Here is a 21099-nt window from a genome sequence, read left to right as displayed (position 1 = left end):
AGGCAAGGCAGGCAATTGGTTGGGGCCCCTTAGCCAGCAGGGGCCCTCAGAGGGCCAACAGATTTGACACAACCGCATTCCCTGAGACAGGTGGGATTTTTTTGTTGTTGTTGTTTTAAACGAACACTCAAGAAAATTTACTCTGACAGTGTAACTTGTTATCCTAACAGTGTTAAAATAACGCTGCTTAGTGCATATTTGATCTAACACTGGAAATTTAACACTGAACATGACCGATTTGCTGTGTACGAATGGCCGCCGGGGGCACCCAATCCCTTCTTGCTTGTGGCTCCTGGGGAATGTTGCTACGCCACTGACAGCTGCACAATGAATGTAAACATGTTTGAACATTAAATAAGGTGCAGTGAACAGTTATGAGTTCTTACATTAGCTTCATTCCCCGCCTCTCGCCCGAAGTCAGCTGGGATTGGATATTGTGAATTTTAGTCACTGTGTTGTTTTCGTTTTAGACCTTTATAAAATTGTCAGTCAATTTAGTTATCGTCATTGTCTCAATGAATGGCTCCTATTTTAGTTTTTGTTTCCTTTTTGTCTGAAAAAAATAAAATAATTTGTGATGAAAAATGCTCGGCGATGAAATTATCACCGTTCTGATAATTTCAGGGGTTTAACCTTTTAAGTATTATGTCTCTCACCCATACACATAAAAATTCTACCTGTTGATGTTGGCACCAGGTGAATCTCTAGTGGCAGTGGTAATTGTCTCAGACGCAAAGCAAGCTGGTTCGATGAGCACCTTGCGCTGTGTGTGATGTGAGCTTTTCAAATAAAGATTCTCAGACTAATTCCTCTATGATCCTCATGCCAGGTTGGCGCTCGAAACTACCAACAATATTCATTCCTCCTTTTCCGGGGTGCCACATTACTTTTGTAGTCACAGATTAAATTTATTTTGCTTGTTCGTACAAACGCTAACAGTGTAACAAGTGCCCAAGTTGTGCGTAATCATAATGCAGAGAAACCAAAAAGATCGCTCCACAGAGACTGCATGATCTTTTCTACAGTAGGCGGTTGAAGGTTCTCACTGGGTTTTCTAAAACAGTTCTAGATCAAGATGGCAGAAAAAAAAGGCATTTTGCAGACGGAGACATAAGGAAGAAGAAACTTTCTTACCAATGACACACAACTTTATTGACTGTATACACAAAATCAATCTAGCCCACCTGATGAGAAAACATATAATTATGCAATTCATGACCTTGATGTTAAAAAAAAAGGAAAAAAAGAGAATGTTGCACGGGACTTGGGAGACAGGATGATGTTTAGCACAAGGAGCTGATTTCACTTTTGCTGCAGCCCCACTTGCAACAGGCATTGGACAGTCCCACCACTACATCCCGCCCTTTCCTATCTGCACTTCGAAGAGCCTCCAGGACCTCTTCCAAAATTGGCGAGCGAGCCTTGCGGCTGAATCCAGTGCCCACAGTTGCCACATCAAATGTCTGATCCCTCCATATGTTGGATTGTGCAGGATCCTGCTCACTGGCCATTTGAGGTAAATTGTTTGCATTCCATTGGTCAAAAGCCTCGTCTCCAATAAGAGCTGATATAAAGAGAAATTACAACTTCTTTTAGAATTCTTTTTTCTTATTACAGATAATTTTCTTCATTTTAGGCAGTCTTACCTGAGTCACCAACGCTTCTCCTCCAGCGAGAGCCCCCACAGGTAAAAATGACAGCACGTATAAACTCTCGTCCACACAGCTTCATTCCATAGAAAGAATGGGCTTCATTCGGCCGCACCTTGTCTACCAATGCCACCAAAAGACACAGGGTCAAGAGTGCTGCCTTCCACATGGTCCTAAAAAAAATCTGCTGCAGTTGCCTCACTGTGCACAAAAGGGCTTAACAAACCCAAGTGATGTACCTCCTTGCGGTCAGTGTTTCATTTTGGACATCTTATATAGGTCTCAGTTTCGCAGAGAAGCACCTCGGGTCTTTGTCATGTCCAGAGATAAGAGCTGAGACCTTTAGGGCCAACAATGCACATCCGGTGACAAAAAAAAAAGTTCTGATTATATAGCAAATGATGCATGCCACAGGTGACGTCAACAGAGCTCTCTGCAATCTAATCACCTCTGACCTTTTATTTGCCCTTTCTGCCCTCACTGTTAGTTGTTGTTGTGCTTTGTGTGACACACAACAATATCTCAGTCATCTCAGTATCTTCTCAACAGGAAACTGAAAACAGATCACTCTCTCCAGGCACCTCATCAATTTTGGTTGGTCAACATCTCTGGTAAATCTTGTTTTACCTGTGAGCACACATGAATGCTCATGCACATATTCTTCACTGCCGGATGGCCTAAAGAAGTACAATCCTGCACTGAAATTTTAATTTAAGTATTATAAATATTATTATGCAACACTTTCAAATTCTGTTTTAATTTATTATGTACAATAGCCACACATCAATTGTTACATAGTAATGGTTTGGTTAGTTGCCTATAAAAAAATAAAATAAAGGGCTATAAGCAAGCAGTTCTGAATTTTGCCAAATTGTGACATCACAATTTGGACGATTCCCATAATACCTTCCAATTTTAAGGTGCGTGAAGTTCAGTCACGTTCAAGTAATGGCTAAACAACACTTTCTGAAACACAACAATATGGTAAAGCCGAAAAGGTAAGCAGAGCTGTAGAAAGCTTTAGGTTTTGATAAGCAGTAGGGGTGTGCCCCAAAGAAAATCTCATAAGAATCGCGATTCTGATTTAGTATGATTCAGAATCTATTTTAAATGTCCTCAAATCGATGTTTGTGTGTGCCTTTATTGGGCGTGTTCATGTTGTACCCAATTTGGCCACTGAGGGGCAGTGTGGTTCCACACGGTCAGATACACTGTTAAATTGTATCCACATTAGAGAGTAGAAGGAAAAAGTCACAATCAAGTTATGCCATTAAAAGTTGTTTTTTTGCAGTGTGGAGCCGTTCTTTTAAGTGATAAAAGTGCCGAGAGTAGCGCGCTAATTAGCATTAGCGAGTCAGACTGGAGTAGATCATTACGGTTCCTTGAACATCTATAAATTGAAGCAAAAATCATTGTCAACCAAATCATTTTGAATCAAAAATCGTTCTTAATCTAAAATCGATTCTGAATCGAATCACACACCCAAAAATCAGAATCGAATCGAATCATGAGACATTCAAAGATTCCCACCCCTAATAAGCAGCACATATTGGTGAAATTGCCATTTGCTTTTGGCAGTGTGTCATCTGCATGCGTCACATGCATGGATTGGACAAAGTTCCATGGATAATTAATATAGTGTTGACTTGACGAGTGAAATGCTTTCATTCTCTGACGTGCCGGTTCATACACACTTTTTTTTCTATCAACAATATCCCTTCGTGATGTGATGCCCCTACTCACCATGGTAACAAAAGCCATTCTCATGTTGGTGCACCTCAAAGTAAGGTGAGGTAGATTGAGCATTGGCTCATTTGCATGAGAAAGCTAAATCAGCTGTTATTCTTCGTCATTTGTTTATAAAAGCATGTCAGAGTCATTTTATTTGCGAGAATTGTTTCCAGTTGCGAAAAACTGCAAATATATCCTTATGAACAAAATGAAAGAATTGGAAAAATATTGCTCATATATTATTTCAAATGACAGCACCGCCATTCTGTATGATTGTTACATCTTAAAAAACAAAAACATTTTATCCTACTAAAAATAGCAGGACATTAAAAATTAGTCCATAAGTACATTGTCTTGGTTGTTTTGTTCAGAACATTTTTGTGTGTGTTATAAATCGAATTTGTACCTACTTTCAGTCAAATTCATCACACTCTTATTTGTGTTGCTGGAATAAGTAGTATTGTTTAGTTGGAGAAAGAAACGAAAGACGCTAATACTGCCTATGAGTTTTTATTCCACCTCCGAGGGACTCTGGACGCCAACTGGAACTGGTGGTAAGCCTTCCCTGAAACTAGAAGTGGTCATGAGACGCTTGGAACCTAGTGAGAGTGACAGACAGTGGCGATTGTCCACTAAGAGAGGATCATTGTTAATGAAGTAATGACCACCTCACAAGTGGTCCAATCAGCATATAGTGGTGGGCGGGGTTTGGGAAAGAGGCTAGCAACAGTTGCCCGGGTGAAGGCAAGGCGCCATAGTCACGGTAGTCCTGGCGACAAGAACCAAGCAACGGGAGTCAACAACAACCCGAATTTAAGGGAAAAACTTACCACTAAAAGGACAATACCCGGGCAAAAACAGAGGTGAACTAATCAAAACGAGATTTTGGTATTATTTTGTGCTCTCTAAAGTTGCATGGTGGTTTTCGTTTGTGCGTTCGTCTGTGTTTGGTGAAAGTGCTCGAGCATGTCGGTGATGAAAGTGGTTGCTAGCTTTTTTGTGTGCGCAGGCGGTTGTTATGGCGATGTCAGATCTCTGATCAGAGCACAAGATGGCGGGTGCGTTCTAAAGCTTGTGACTACCCTACTTTTTCCCACGACTATTCACTTTTCCCGGAGTGTCACATTTAACTTCGAACACAAACGTGTTTGTGTCTTGGTGGAAGAATTACAAGCACGCGATCATTGGTTTCAGGCCAACAGCTTGGTAGCTCAAGCGCACATGAAGCTTTACTATCTGACAAGAGCTGTTAGCTGGGGAAGCTATCACTCTCGCTAACTCAACACACCTTCACGCAAGCGGGGCTATATATTACAATCCGACATATTATGATCCACTTTTTTGAATCGCGTATCCTTGCCAAACGTGCGTATTTGGGAGTTTAATGTTAGAAACTCCTTTAAATCACTTGGGAAAAGTTTTTGTTGTGACATTGAAGTCACTTCCCGTGGCACGATGTGCGTGGTCGTGTTTACCGTGTGGGTGCACATCGAAGTGGTTTATCTTACCTTTGTTGTGATGGTCTAAAGTCCTAAATGGCTGGGTCCAATAATTGTGCATGTGAATCTAGCCTTAGCTACAGAGGTGATAAAGTTACAATAGATACTGTATTTATTACGCTTATCAAACACTGACGCCCATTGCTTACATTATAAAAATTTGGAAAATTGTTTAATTATTACACTTTTGTAGTGGACTGAAGCTTGAAAGGCTAAAAAAAAAAAATGCTTAGATTTAGAGATAAAGCCCTACTTAATCTTCAGACATACACACACAAAGGGCTTGTGTGGCAATAACATACAAGTGAATATGACGTCAAAGGCATTTAAAGGGTATTCGCTATTGAGCTCCGTCTCCCTCTTTTAATCAACAGAATTAGCGCCTCTAAGCATTGGTTGCCATGGCAACTTCTGGATACTCAGAAGACCTCCAGCCTCAGCAGACCGACACTGTAACCATAGCAACGCCGGCCACCACCACACCCTCTTCCACCAAAACAGCGGCACACTTCCTGGCCGGATTACCACTAACCTCTGGAAGCCTTGCATCAGCCAACCAATCAGCCAAAACTGGACAGGATGCACTTTCTTCCCAAGCTCCACCTACCCAGGCTCAGAGCCAGAAGGCAGCTGTTCTAGCGGCTCCCACACAGCACTACATAAGCCCTGAAATCCAGCACACTGGGGCCCAGAAGAGTAATGGTCAGAGCACCTCACCCCAGTACATCATAGTGACTGTTACAGGTGAGCAACAGTTATCTATAATAATTAATGATACTGATTGATGATCAGGTCAATGATTCTCACAATAACTATAAACAATAATCTCACAAGGTGGGAAACAAAATGTCAATATGCAACATTTTATTTCTATAAATCTGCAATTGTTTACATTTTCAAATGGTCACTTCCTCATCCTTCCTAGGACATCAAAATGTCTTGTTGTTGGTTAGCTACTTTTAGGTCAGGCTTATGGTGGGATACTTGTGGTCCTTGGGGACTACCTGGAAGCTTCGGGCACCATGTTGGTTATACCAAGTGCTTGAGAAGTTATTTAGCAAGAGCAATTGAATTTAATAGTATTTGAATTCATCGTGGGCAAAATTTAGCCGTTGCTCTCATCTCCTGTGATATCCTGCTCTTTGCCTGTTATTTTAAACAATGTTTAGCTTCATCAATTTTTTTGTCAATTTCAACAATGTCAGTATTCTATTACTTTTATCTTGCTAGCAACTCAGTTAGTGCTCTAAATAAATGGTAAATGAGATCTGATAATTGCTAGCACAAACACACATGTAATACCAAAAGGGAAAAAGGTTTGAATAATTATTTTCCTGCCTCTGTCTAACCGTTTTAATTTGTGGTCATGATGTTTAGTCAGCTCAGTGTTAAGTCATTATTACCGTCATCAGCACACTTAGTAATATTGAGTGTGTGTGTGTGTAGAGGAGCAGATCACAACAATATAATGTGATGCATGTGGTTGCTAGGTTACATTATACCAAATGTGAGGGGTGGAATGTAGCTTTTTTTTTTAGTTTGTTGGGAGAGTTAGTGTTATAATGTAGCTTATGAAATAGCAGCAATTCCCAATTACTAACAAAGAAATCTGTATCCATGGCAACTTAAGCTGGCTATTAATGTGGCAAATACATATTTTCTGGCTGTGAGATCCACATCATTGTAGCTTGTTCCCCTTTAAGTGAAAAATATTACTAAATGTCAAAAGGATTTTCTTGGCATTTTGAAATCTTAATGAGAACAGAATGAAAGAGAATGAGGCCTTAGGCTAGTTCTTTTCCTGGAAGTTTATTTTCGGACTGTCTGTTAGTGGATATTTTTGCCTGCTAGTGTCAAGTAACACAGTATACTCTCACCCACTAAGTCACACGTTGGGGCAGGCGGGCTTGGGGCTTGTCTGCCTCCTAATCAGAAGGCCTATTCAGTCATTTTGATACACTTGTGGCGTATGTAAACTTAACTTAACGGTGAATGTACAAAAGCTAAATGTTGGTTAATGGAAAAAAAAAATATCTATGAATCATCACCAAAATTCATATGCACATCTCATGTCCACTTCAACCTCTGAAAATATAAAAAATAATACCAGTATTTTGGATTTTATGGGCATTAAGCTTTTTTCTCATCATACAGTTATGATTGTAATGTGATTGTACAAACCCAAGAGGTATGTAAACTTATGAGCACAATTAACTGTGAATATTTGATTGAAGTAGAATATAATATTACAGCCAACATACCATCATTTGAACCCAAAATCTTTCTTCTACAGAAACATGCTATTCAAGTCGTTTTTGGATGTGGATAGAGAGATCACACTAACCCATAATGTAATTTAATTATAAAAATAAAAAAAGGGAAAGTGAGTACAAATTAAGAGACGCTTATATATTTTTTCCAAACCTAAACACAGAACGAAACAAAAATAAATATCTATTTCAATTCAAATTGACAGCTTGTGGGAAGAAAAAAAAAAATATAAGCAAAATTACTTTTACTACTTTGAAAAACATGTTTTCAGTTATTTCACCCTTTTTTTTGCGTGTTCAGTAACTCCACATCAGTTCATACATAGTTTTGATGCCTTCAGTGAGAATCTACAAATGATCTCCCAAAATCTCACAAAATTATGCTGTTGAATTAATTTGTAGAATTGTTATGTTGAAAATGTCTTGACTGTTTGCTGTTATTCATTTTGTGTTGAACAGGCGCAGATATCACGTTTTACGTCTTTCTGACTCTTTCATTTATTTTTGAAAGAGTGAAATAAAATACATTTGCACTACTATGGTTCCATAATCATTCGTTTTATGGCATGTATTCTAAAAATACATGCAACTTAAAAAGAAAGAAACAAGGGAGTAGAGTGTAGTTGTTTCTTTTTTTAAATGGAATGTTCTATCTGAAGTTAAGATGCGTATGTATTTTTTAAAAAAGGGCTTATCTGAAGGTTTCAGTTTGAGTTGCAAACCGGGACTTCAACGTGACTCTTTCACAGTCTCGTCCATCATTTCATATTTCATGATGTGTATACAGCTGTGCTTTCATTTCAGATGTATTGACAAGTTAGAAGCAGCAGAACATCTGTCAGCCACTCACTGAGAAGAGTAGTAGCAGAGAGAGAGAGAGAGAGAGAGAGAGAGAGTCCATTGGGTGATACAATCACTGTCCTCACAAGAAAGTCGGAAAGGTTTGTTCCACAAGATTCAGCTCAGCTCAGCAAGGGACAACTAGGGGTAGCATTGAGAACTTTGTTTATGGGGAAGTCAGTAGTTTTCAAATGTTCATCAGCAATTTGTATTTTACATTCAAATTGAGTAAAAGCTTGTTTTGTTAACTTGGAGAAGTACAGGTGTCACATTGCCGTAACCCAAATTGGGAAATACTGTATATGAGTCAAACGAGTTCAAAGGAAGTGTGTGAACCTTCCCTTCACATGTCGTCCATCATCCTGTAGCCAGCATCCCTCATGTCTCATTTTCCTCTCGCATCTGATATTCATGTTTACAAGATGGAGGGATTTCTCTCCATCTGGGGAGATTAGCTGTCCGAGGCTGTCGTTCTCCCTACACAAGATATAAAGCAGAGGCGATTGTATTTGAGTCAGTTTCTCCTCAGTCGAACCCAAAAACGCACATGGGATGTTCTACAGCGGCTTTTATTACAATTTGCAAGCCGCATGTCGTGAGTTGTCACATTGTGCGTGCATGACTGTTTTTCTTGCTCGGTCAAGTCTCTTTCTCACGCTCTCTACTTGTTTGGTGCCCAGAGGGTTCTGCTCACTCCAATGACAGTCTGTCAGAATCTAGTTCACCTGCCCCAGGTGTGCCTACACAGGTGGTCCAGCCAGTGCAGACCACCACTCAGGTATGATGACATCGTACTGGACGAGAAGAGGTTATTGATTTCCACGGTGGTTTTATATTGACGTCGTGACTGTTTTCACCAGCAGAGGTCAGTGTTGCAGACGGTTTCACAGGCTGGCAAGAGGATTCAATCAGGACACGTCAACAACCTGCAGTCTGTACACATCAACCAAGAGGTAAAGACAAAATTGAATGAGGATTATTACATTATCCTATGTACAGGCATGAGCAGGAGATGGACCAGCAATTTTGCAACTGCAACCCTCCCAAAAGTGTCTTGATATGTATTATATGTCAACGCCACCCCACCCCCAGTAGAGAGTGACAGGATATGCTTTAGTAACGGGCCTGCTGCTGTCATTTCCATCGTTTCCTGTTCATATGAATCATGTGAAAGCAATTAGACTTCTTTGGCAACTGTGACAGTACATATTCAGAGAGATGCATTATAATAATTATTTGCATCTGTTAAAAAAAATTGTGCCTACTTAGTAAAGTATAACAACCAGTTCAGGGTGTACCCCGCCTACTGCCCGAAGCCAGCTGGGATAGGCTCCAGCAACCCCCGCGACCCTTGTGAGAACAAGCGGTTAAGAAGATGGATGGATGGATGGATGGATGGATAGTAAAGTATAAAATGAAAATCATAATAATTTCCACCTAGTTATTAGCAGTAGGGCATTTTCACTCAACATTTGCTCACCTATATACAAAACTACATATCGTCGTTCTGAGTGATTCTCTGAAAGTGCAGGGTTATTATAGTTTTGGAATTTTCATTTTAGTTAGTTTTTATTTAGTTTTGTTTTTTAATTTAGTTAGTTTTAATTAGTTTTCAGGGTGGTTCTGTTAGTTTTTATTAATTGTAGTTATTTAAAAATATATATATTTTTTTAGTTTAGTTTTAGTATAAGTTTTCTTTTTTTTATGCTGTGTATTACTGGTGTGCAAGATTTAATAAACACAATGATAAAATGAAAAAAGTAACTTATTTCTTACCTAGCGTTGCAGGCGAGCCGAGCCAAAAGTCCAAGAGGCAAATTTGTCACCTAGGAGCGATGTCATCTGAAGGTGCTTTTTTATTGGCTTCTGCTTGATGACATCACTTCTGTGTGACACGCTTAAAAAAAACATATGTATTAAATGTAAATGTATTAATTACCAAAGCATAAAACAAAGGACATTTTCGCTATAATTATAGTTTGTTTTGTAAACATCAAATGTAGCTTCAGTTAGTTTTTTAAAAAACATTTTCGTTTTTAATTTATATCGTTAATAAAAAAAAAAATTCAAATTTTATTTTTTCGTTAGTTTTCATTAACTAAAATAACCTTGCCTGAGAAACAAAATTTCAAAACTACTTGTATGATATTTGTTGAATTTATATAAATTTTACTAGTATGACCATTACATTACATCATTACATGTTGATTTTTGTGTCAAAATTGTTTTTAACAAGAGGATGCTATTTGAGAATGGCTTTTTTTTTTTTTAAGGGACAGCAATGTTGAAAAATCAACTTTTTGGAGCTTTTAGCCATGTTAAAATGCTAATTCCTCACCAAAAACATCACCAAAGTGGTGTTGTCCTCCATTCGCTCCTCTATGAGAAATTCTAGCTCATTCTGCTCTCCAAGCAACAGCCCCTCCCAACCTGAGAAAACAAGCTGTTGAAACTTTTTGAGCCATGAGGTGCGGCCCCAGCCCCGCACCGCCTCTGCGACACGCCCACTTTCTCTGAGACCTCCATGGGATAGTGACAAAAGTAGCCTTTATCGGTAAACATTCTGTCCAAATGAATTCAAAGTAATCAATTGCAATGCCAAAGTGCAATGACCATTAAACCTAATACACGGATGGTGTAGTGGTTAGCACGCTCACCCTGTAAGCAACAGGTCAGCGGTTCGCGACTCACTTTCTTTCCTTCACTATGATTTCTTGCGGCAAGGAGCCGTTTTGTTTCTAATGTTTATTGAAGAATTGAACATCCATCTAATTTCCACATGTAAAGAAGACGCAGTTATACTACAACGGCTGGCCGGTCTTGCGTGGCCACACAGCGCTTCTTGGCAACAGCCGGTTCGAACGAGAGGGGTGTGGCAACCACATGGGGAGAGGCGGGGTTTTACTTCTGCACTAGAAAAATAGCCAGCAAAATACCTAATATTTCATTACAAATATGTTGTCAAAGGTAAGATTTAATCATTATATGCCTATAGTTAACTGTGGAAGGGCTTAAGATTCTGTGATGTAACCCCCCCCCCAAAAAGGGGGATTGTTCATGCACGAATGAATTTTGCATGAATGTTTGAATAAATTCATGCATTTACGTATTTTATTTCTTCTGTCTTTTTATTTTGCTTTATAATAACCTGCTATGTCACACGTGATTTTTTTTCAAATGCATGATATCTTTATATTCAAATAATAAATCAACAAAGCAGTCTTAAAGCATAAAAAGAAAACTGGAAAAAAAAATCATAATTGAACGCAAAAAGAATATTTGTCACAGTGGTATGACCACTGGAATATATGAAAAAAGATCATACTAAAAATATATAAATATTCATAATTCTTGCTTGAGCCCACAATTTCCAGAATCAGTGGCAAATCGTTTTGCACATACGCACAAAGGAGTGACTCTAAAGCATTCTTACAAAGAGCAACCCAATTTATTGAAATTTATCGAGAATGGCCCTTCTGTAATGAATACCGCATAACTAAATACATAAAAATAACCTGATATTGTTTCAAGCTAATTGATGCTGCGGTTTTGTTGTGAATTGAGCAAGTCAGGTCAAAGCTCCTCTTTCCTTGTTTTGCTTGAAGGTGGAGCAGGTGTACTCAGGCCAGGTGCAGTATGTGGACGGCGGAGGCGGCGACAATGCCTTCACCACATCCGCTATGTGAGAGACAAAAACATTGATGTGTTTGCATGTTTCATCTTTCAACCGTCCACTTCCAATTCTTTGCGTCTCCCTCCAGCCGCCCGGGTAGCTACTCCTTCTCCGACTCACCCCTCTACTCTCAGACCCCTCCCGCCTCCTCCAACTTCTACGAGGCCACATCTAGCTCGGAATCCGACATCAGCGGCTCGGTGACTTCGCAGGCTCTTGCCTCTTCAGTGGCGGCGGCAGCTGCCACGAGCGGGGGCACCTCTGCGAGCGGGGCCGGTTATGTTATTCAGGGGGCTTATTTGTTAGGAGGAGGGGTGGGAACAGGAGGAGGAGGAGGACAGAGCTACTCCAGCCCAAATTCACGTGCCCCTCCGGCCACTGTGAGTACTCATCTTAACTCAATCAAATCCAAAAATGGGTAAATATGCTTTTTAATACTTTGTCCTTCACTCCCAAAAACGTATTTATACGTTTTTTTTAAATGTAGGGGTGTCAGGCAATTTAAATTTTTTTAATCGTAATTAATCGCATGACTTCAATAGTTAACTCATGATTAATCGCAAATTTTATATCTTAAAAATGTGCAATAAAATATTTTTTTCCAAGTTTTCAGACTCTTGTTAACATAAAAGTGGGAAAAAAAGTGCGGTCAAAGTTAAAGCATGAACCAAAAATTATCGCATTAATCATGTATTAACGCAGATTAATCGCACTATTAATTTTGACTGCAGATGATCCTTTACCTGACAGCGGATGGTTTTGTTAAAGGTAGCACAGGTTGTGTATGAGCAATAAACATAACTAAATGCATGAAAGTAAAGCATTTAATTAATGTTTATGCATGGCATTCAGAATATTTGTGTGTCAAAATATTGGGGTCATTTTCTTTCCCATTTTAAATTATGCAATTATGCAACTGATTAGAAAAAGAGGAGGAGAGCGTGCAGTGGATCAAAACATGTTGACGACATCCTTATAACATTAAATGTAGAACAAATTAACACATACAAGGTGCTCGTCAAATTTGGTAGGCAAACAATGTTGATAAAAAATACTTTTTAATTAAGCGATTAATAGTGATTAATCAAAATTCTAAAATGTGATTAATCTGATTAAAAAAAATTATCATTTGACATCTCTAAAAAAATGTTCAACTAATAGAAATATGGCTGCATCTTTTAGTCATTAATACAGTAATTTCATAATTCATAAAATTGAGTTAAAATTAAAAAGATGTACTGTAAAAAAAAACATCAGTGTGATATTGATTTGTGTTAAGGTCATTTTTCTGTCACTAGATGGCATAATTGAATTTGTAAGACGTTGGTGAGAGTTTCTTTTCATATTAAGAGCTATCTTTAACATGAAGTAACTTGGGAAAATTCTGCACATTTTTAAAATTATTAATTACAATTTGTCTAGTCTCCACAAATATATGCATTATTATCAAATGTATTACTGCTCAATTTTGACTGGATTTCCCCCTATACAGACTTTCCAAATATGGGGTGATCATTAATTGTGCGTTAAAAAATTTAGTGGCGTTAAAGGAACTTGAAATTAATTCAAAATTAACGCACTAATTTTGACACCCCTAGTTTTTTATGCAAGAGCAAACAGAAGGCTTTGAATCAGCTTCTGACATGAAGAGGTGGCTTAAAGCAATGGTAGTTATTACAAAAAAGCGGACAGCAGGTGGCAGCAGAGTATAAGAGATCAACCAGGGCCATTTTGCGATACGCTCTTTTTGCCAGTGTTTTTCACTGGAATGTGAATAATGATGAAACTTAGCTATATTCTAATGCTAATTGCTGCAAAACGGAAACAGATACAAATACACTTTTTTCCCTGATGATAGAAGAGACTCTATTTTTCGTTCCCTAATTTTATAGCAATGGAACACAATATTCTGTGGGAATTGTAAAATCAGTCAAAATCCAGGAAAACAGCTGGGAGCGAAAATGGCTGGGAGTGAATCAGTTGATGTGATAGATGACGAATAAAATAATTTTCAGCACACAACACTTGACATTTCTCCGGTTTGTATTTGTCATATATTTTCTCTTCAGGTGCAGTGGCTATGTGACAACTACGAAGGTGCCGAGGGGGTAAGTTTACCTCGTTGCACCCTCTACTACCACTACCTGCTACATTGCCAGGAGCAGAAGCTAGAACCGGTCAATGCCGCCTCATTTGGCAAACTCATCCGGTCTGTCTTCATGGGCCTCCGCACTCGAAGGCTCGGGACCCGGTAGGCACGGTACACAATGCTCGTTGTTGTCGTTGACTTTGTTTTGCGAGCCTTCGCACGCTTGTTTCAGGGGGAACTCGAAGTACCACTACTATGGACTCAGGATCAAATCTGGCTCGCCACTACTCAGATTGATGGATGAACAGCAGCACATGGCGATGCGGCAGCAGCCGTTCACACAGAAAAACAGGTATCCTGGTGGGCTGTCAGAAAAAGAGGCCGACCCTTGTTAATTGCTGCGACCTGATTGTACTTTGTCCAAAAGGATCAAGGCCGTTCAGAAGACAGAGGGGATCACCAATGGGACATCAGGGGGGATGTCCCAGCAGCTGGCAGGAGCTGTTTGTGATATTTCGGCCCAGGTGCAGCAATATCAACAGTTCCTGGGTGAGGAACTGGCATATTTATTTGAATGTATACAATGGTACTTTGCAAGTTATCGTACTTCTACAAATAAAATATATATATATTACGAAAAATAAATAAGAAAATCGATATCGAAACAATTTTCCTTAGCGAGCCCGATATCGATTCATAGAACCATTTTAAGTTAATATCTCTTTTTTTCCCCATAAATTATTTCTTCCGATTTTGTTGTTGTTGTATCTTATAGATTCCTTGAAATTTACTGTTCACATGAATGTAAAAGTGTTTTCTTACATTTATGAAAGACTTGACTTCTTGCACTTTGAGACAATTCAGAATATTTTTATCTCATTCACCAGCCATTTTCACTGAAGCAATCCCCTTTACTCCCGGCTGTTTTACTGGATTTTGACTTATTTTGCAAGGCCCATAGAATATTGTGTTCTATTGCTATAAAAACATGGAACCTACCAAAAGAAAGACTAAAGTCTCTTCTTTCATCAGAAAAAAAGTATATTTCAATCTGTTTTCATTGTGCAGCAATTAGCATTAGAATATAGCTTATCTCTATTTAGACATGTGAGTAAAATAGCTTTTTTCCAACATGGCCCTGGTAGATCTCTTTTGTTCTGCTGCCACATGCTGGCCGTTTGTGTAATAACTACCATTTCTTTAACCGTTCTTTGCTGTTAAGAGGCTACATCAAAGTCTTCTGTATTCGCTAGCATAAAAAACGTATAAATACGTCTTTGGGACACTTAAACATTTAAAATAGATCATATTTATACATTATTGGGAGCAAATTAGTTCATTTATATTTACAATTTTTGAATTAGAATTATGAAAATATTTTCATCTTATCCTTGCTAATGTCAATGTTTGTGTACCTCCTTATTATAACACGGTGTTACCTTAAACTAAATAATTTGACCAGTTACTGCCTCTGCAAATTTACTATTTGTGTAGTTTTTATCATGTCTTTGACATTTTAGAAGAATTGATATCCCATAACCGGAATGAATTGAAATGAATCGAATCGAATCTAGAGAAATCGCAATCAAATCAAACTGAACTCTTGTGAATCAAAATCAAATCGATTGAGCTAATTAGAATCGATCCCCAGCCCTAGTACATCAATCAAAGTTACTACCAGGCTTGCTTTTGACAGGCACAACAGATTGAAAGACAATATACAGTACAGCGGTGACTACATTGTGTCCTCCATCTTGTGCAGAAGCAGCACGCCCGTTGCCTGATTTTGTCGACATAAACGTGCAAGCGCGCAGCCTGCCTGATGGGATCCTACCTGAACACCTCAAAGCCTTTCAGACGCTCTACAGGGAACACTGTGAGGTATGCAACAGAAAAACACAAAGTTTCGCTACCTGTCGTAAGTTATGCAAATTGTTTGCGTTTGATGAATTCTCTAGAAAGTTTTATCAGCCTCTGCGCTTTCTCTACTCAGGCTGCCATACCGACGCCACCATGTTAGCATGCTAGGCTATCAATTGTCATTTGAAATAATACTGGACTACAGGGCAAGATGTTGAATCAATTTACCTTTATGACTTTTACTACTCAAATTGTATTCTTGCTCTATGTTAGCATAATAACTGCTAGCATATGCTAGCATTTCATCAGTTCTAATTTGAGATATGCTGTAAAATCCTCATTGACCTGCCTTGGCGCTTTTGTCACTTGCATTGCTATAATCGTGCAGTGTTAGCGCGGCATGCACATTTTTTGCTAATTCTCATCCTCTATCTCAACATTTTTAACTTCGTCAAGACTCACATCCTGCATTTCAATTCACCTTTCAGCATTTCAGTTCACCGCAATTTTGATAGGTGGCACCTCTACGATCCTGTTTTTTTTCCCTCCTCCCTCGCCAACAGGCCGTTCTGGATGTGATGGTGAACCTTCAGTTCACTCTTGTGGAGACACTATGGAAGTCTTTCTGGAGGTTCAGCCAAGGCAGCGACCCCGAAACTCTCAACCTGTGAGTGTCAAAAGTAAAACGCCTGATCCAGCACCCCCCGCCACTACAATAGCAACCGTGTGCTCTTCCAGTCACCACGAGTCGGAAAAACGTCTGCCAAAATCGTGTCTTGTGCTGCTGTGTAAGTTCGAGCCTGTCCTCCACTGGACGAGAGCGTGTGACAACCTGCTCTATCAGACGCTGGTGGAAATCCTCATCCCCGATGTGCTCCGACCCATCCCCAGTAAGTATGCAGGGGGATGAAAAAGGCACACCAAATGTGGAATTTCAACACGTTTGCTTCGCCCTTCAGGTGCCTTAACTCAGGCCATCCGTAATTTTGCTAAGAGTCTGGAGAGCTGGCTGTCCGGCGCCATGATGAACATCCCAGAGGAGATGGTCCGCGTTAAGGTTTGCATGCCTCCGTCCAGTTTCCAGTGCCTGGCAGAAGTGCTCTTTTTGGTGTTTCTAATTGCTGTTGTGAAAGGAGAGGCTTAAGCTTAGCTCTTTAAAGCCATTTTTGTGTCATTTTACTGATAGTCTGTTAATGTGCATAGAAGTTATATACCAGGGTTCAGCGACCTTTACTGTCACAAGAGCCATTTTATGCCACATAAATAAATAAAAATCAGTTTGGAGCCGCAAAACATGGTGGTGAAGGAAACAGTGTGTTAGTGTTAGTCGAATGTGGGAATGAGGGACCAAGAGATAGTTAGAGCTTTGCAGAAAAATATGCAGCATCCAATACTGAGATTCATTTTCTTCTATCTTTTGTCTTCCGTTTTTGGATTATAATTTTTTGGTGGGTGTATTTTTTCATAATTTTTTTGACTTTTCTGCCTTTCTGACATTTTTGGCAATTTTATGGACATATTATGGTAATTTTCTGCTTCTCTTCTTTCTTTCTTTGACATTTTGTGGCTATTATTTATTTATTATTTATGTATTTTATTTATGTATATATATATATACACACACACCGCGACCCTTGCGAGGACAAGAGGTTAAGAAAATGGATGGATATATATATACACACATTAAAAGCCACAGGAGAGGGTCTAAAGAGCCACAGGTTGCAGACCCCTTGCTTGCTATCTATAAGGTAAAAAAAAATAAAATTCAACAACAGAAACAATTTGCTGGTCCAATTTAAAATCACAGTGCCAAATACCGAAGTTTGAGACTCTTGGCTTAAAATATAGATACCAGGGGGCAACAAGGACTAAACACCATAACTATTTTCTTTTCATTGAAAATCAAGAAGTTGGGTGCCATCCGGTCTTTGATTTGACAAAAGTGGCCTTAAGGAGAAAGTGTTCTTTTCGCTTTGCGGGACATAGATTGGACTGTGATCCTCATAGCAGTGAAAGGAAATGCCATGCTTTCTTACTGATAGAACCCAGAGGCAGCAAATGCAATAAAAACAGCAGGGGCCCTAAAATTGAACCCTGTGGAACACCAAACATAAAAATTGATCTAAACCTAAAAAGTTAAATAATTGGCAAAAAATAGCACAGACGCCTGAGAAGGTACCACTGCTGCCATTTTCTATTGCACTTTCTGTGTCCCCCCCTTCAGGTGGTGTGCGTGAGCTCTTTTTCCCAAACGCTGCGTCGCTACACCAGCTTGAACCACCTGGCCCAGGCAGCCCGCGCCGTCCTCCAGAACTCGGCTCAGATCAACCAAATGCTCTCTGACCTCAACCGTGTCGATTTCACCAACGTTCAGGTCCGCCGGCCGCCGGCGTCGCGCGCAAGCTTAGCGGGACGTTAACGGTCTCCCCACCTCGCCCCCATCAGGAGCAAGCGTCCTGGGTGTGTCAGTGCGAGGACCGCACGGTCCAGCGGCTCGAGCAGGACTTCAAGATGACCCTGCAGCAGCAGAACTCCTTGGAGCAGTGGGCCTCCTGGCTGGACGGCGTCGTCTCGCAGGCGCTCAAACCTTACGAGGCCAACCCCGTCGCCCTGCCCAAGGCCGCCAAGGTCTTCCTGCTCAACTGGTCCTTCTACAGGTGAGTTGCTGGCGAGGCACGTTCAAGTGTTAAAAGTCTAAAAACGTCTTTGCAACCCGCCAGTTCCATGGTCATCCGAGACCTGACCCTGCGCAGCGCCGCCAGCTTCGGATCCTTTCACCTGATCCGCTTGCTGTACGACGAGTACATGTACTACCTGATCGAGCACAGGGTGGCTCAGGCCAAAGGGGAGACCCCGGTTGCGGTCATGGGAGAAGTGAGTGTCTGGAAACGGGGATTTCTGCTTTCCAATGTCCCGTTTTTGTGAGTTTGCTTGTGTTTGTCCGTCATGTAGTTCGCCAGCACTGTCAAGAGCCGATCCACTCCAGACCTGGAGAAAGGTAACATCAGCCCACTTGGTGCTGATTCCCGTAAGGTCGTCTTACTTGCTGTTCTCCATCAGATGAGGAAGACGAGGATGAGGATGAAGAGAGCGAGGAGGAGAGCGCAGATCTGGTCCTGCAGTCCAGCTCTCTGGGCATGCTGGAAGACAAGGAGCTGTTGGAGCCGCCTGCTAAGCAGCCCAGGACCGGTTTAAGCCTGCACAGTCTGACAGAGACACACAACACGCCGGCTTAGAGGAAAACACACACTTTGCTTTAACGCCATCAAGTCATCCCATCCTGCATTTGCTGTCCTTTGTTCTCCTCCGAATTGTTTAAAGTGGAAGTCAACCTTGAACATTTCTTGACAATAATATCTTGTATGTCTAAATATTGTACGAGTGGAATATGAGTTATGAAGCAAAACCCAGCCGTTTTTTGTCCATCTCAAGGGGCGGCCATTTTACCAATTGCTGTCGACTAAAGATGACCTCAATGTTGCTCAGGTCTCAAATAACAACCAATCACAACTCGGCTTCAGAAAACAGGTGAAAACGACCAATCACAGCTCACCTGTTGAATCTCTAAAAAGGAAGTCAACCCCCCAAAAATGATTGACAATAATTTGTTATATGTGACCTCACTAGTCTAAACATGACATTCTGATTAATATTACATTTGTGGAATATGAGTTATGCAGCAAAATCTCAAGGGGCGAAAATTTTGGCTACAACCAATCACAGCTCAGCTTCAGAAAACAGGTGAAAACAACCAATCACAGCTCACCCGTTTTCTAAAGATGAGCTGTGATTGGTCGTTGCCCGAGCACCGAGCAACTGTGATGTCATCTTCAGTCGACAGCAAGTGGCAAACTGAGATTTTGCTGCATAACTCATATTATACAAATGTAATATTAATCCGAATGTCATGTTTAGACTAGTGAGGTCACATATAACGTATTATTGTCAATTATTTTTGGGGGGGTTGACTTCCTCTTTAGAGATTCTTTGGTGTTGAGTGTGTGTTTTTCCAGTGTGAGCATATAAGAAAATAAGAAAACGGGAGCGCCCTTTATGCCAATGATGTATTCTTTGCTCTTCGTGCTGCTTGTCTTTTGTCATGTAAATCATGTATGAGCCCCGTGCCTTCCCACAACATTCAGTGGCCAGCCCTGCACAGACGTCACAGATTTATCTGATAGACTGCACACGTGATATTTCCACGAGTCTCCCTTGCCCCGCCTTAACCACTAAGCAGATGATGTGGAGGAAATGATCCTTGTGGTTTCTCAAATAATCACTCCCATTGCCTTTCAAGCAGTCTATGCACGGGTGTTTTGTAATCAGTATTAATGGATCTTGTGGGCTCATTAACTCATTCGATGCCGTTGACGGCTATAGACGTCAAAAATTCATTTTAACTATTTCTATTAGTTTTTTAAAAAATCCACTTTTGCTAACAAGAGTATGAAAACCTAGAAAAAATGTTTTATTGTACATTTAGAACAAATATAAAATTTGTGATAATCGTGAGTTAACTAGTGAAGTCATGTGATTAATTACAATTTAAAAAAAATTATCTCCTGATCCCCCGAATTAAAAGAAAGAAAGAAAAGATTATTATAAATTAGGGGCGTCAGACGATAATTTTTTTTAATTGTAATTAATCGCATGACTTCAATAGTTAACTCGCGATTAATAACAAATTTTATATTTGTTCTAAATGTACAATAAATAAAAAATCTAGGTTTTCATACTCTTGTTAACAAAAGTGGGAAAAAATGTGAAACTAATAGAAATAGTTCAAATGAATTTTTGACGTCTATAGCCGTCAATGGCAGTGAATGAGTTAATGGGCAACTGGTTGTGGATGCCAAATTTGATTTATTTTCTGCACGTTCTTTTTGATTTGGCCAACTGACTAATTACGCTGTGCCTTTGAGAGATTGCTAGCCCAATTGATCTTATATCTTATGTATCGTTGCGTTTCTATGGAGGTTCCGTAGCCTTGTCGTATTGAACTTTTGTAGCTATTAAAAATCATGTTAGCCATGTGATGAGTTTGCTGTTTGTCATCTCTCCTTTGCCCATCCTTCTCTATTCATTTCCTTCACCACATCACATACTTAATCACTTCTTCACGCAAACAAAACAAACTGTCGTACAAGAGAAAAGGAAACTTGAATCAGCTTGGTTGCTAAGCACTTATATTGTATCCATGGTTACCTGTGTATTAACTTGATTCACCAGCTTAAGATAATCAGTTTTGTAGTGTCCAATCTTATTTTTCGCTCTTTTGTGTCGTATATCCAATTTGTATGTTGTTTGACCATAAACTGCCTTAGGATACATGTTGTGGTATGCCTACAGAGTACTACGCTCTATTTTTAATGTGATGTTGGACCAGGCTTTGGAGGTGTGCTGAACTTCAAAACCGACCCTTTACAAAGAGCACAATGTACAAGTTATATCAGGATTTCATTTTTTTTTCAACTGTTTTCCAACAGTG

The 21099-nt window shown here is 39.8% G+C and overlaps 2 protein-coding genes across 3 annotated transcripts; one reads left to right on the top strand and one right to left on the bottom strand.

Annotated features, from left to right (window-relative positions):
* Positions 1-1143: 1143 nt before the first annotated feature.
* On the bottom strand, positions 1144-5410 carry rln3b (relaxin 3b). The gene is made up of 2 exons (XM_077570248.1): positions 1647-5410; positions 1144-1564 (listed from the first exon to the last, which is right to left on the bottom strand). Exons 1-2 carry the CDS (start codon positions 1816-1818, stop codon positions 1284-1286), a joined length of 453 nt encoding a protein of 150 aa, XP_077426374.1. The 5' UTR covers positions 1819-5410; the 3' UTR covers positions 1144-1283.
* rfx1b (regulatory factor X, 1b (influences HLA class II expression)) lies at positions 4095-20647 on the top strand. 2 transcript variants are annotated; one of them, XM_077570246.1, is made up of 18 exons: positions 4095-4243; positions 5254-5623; positions 8670-8767; positions 8853-8942; positions 11595-11671; positions 11751-12042; positions 13732-13913; positions 13984-14103; positions 14179-14300; positions 15514-15632; positions 16175-16278; positions 16350-16501; positions 16571-16668; positions 17836-17985; positions 18057-18268; positions 18332-18485; positions 18564-18609; positions 18672-20647. In XM_077570246.1, the coding sequence occupies exons 2-18, from the start codon at positions 5281-5283 to the stop codon at positions 18845-18847; spliced, it is 2535 nt and encodes an 844-aa protein (XP_077426372.1). In that variant the 5' UTR covers positions 4095-4243; positions 5254-5280; the 3' UTR covers positions 18848-20647. The 2 variants fall into 2 exon arrangements, with proteins under 2 accessions (XP_077426372.1, XP_077426371.1); XM_077570245.1 differs by having other exon boundaries at positions 8850-8942.
* The last annotated feature ends 452 nt before the right edge of the window (positions 20648-21099 follow it).

This window comes from Vanacampus margaritifer, chromosome 7 (assembly GCF_051991255.1).
Source record: "Vanacampus margaritifer isolate UIUO_Vmar chromosome 7, RoL_Vmar_1.0, whole genome shotgun sequence".
NCBI lineage: Eukaryota > Metazoa > Chordata > Actinopteri > Syngnathiformes > Syngnathidae > Vanacampus > Vanacampus margaritifer.
This window is presented reverse-complemented; position numbering and strand designations above follow the sequence as displayed.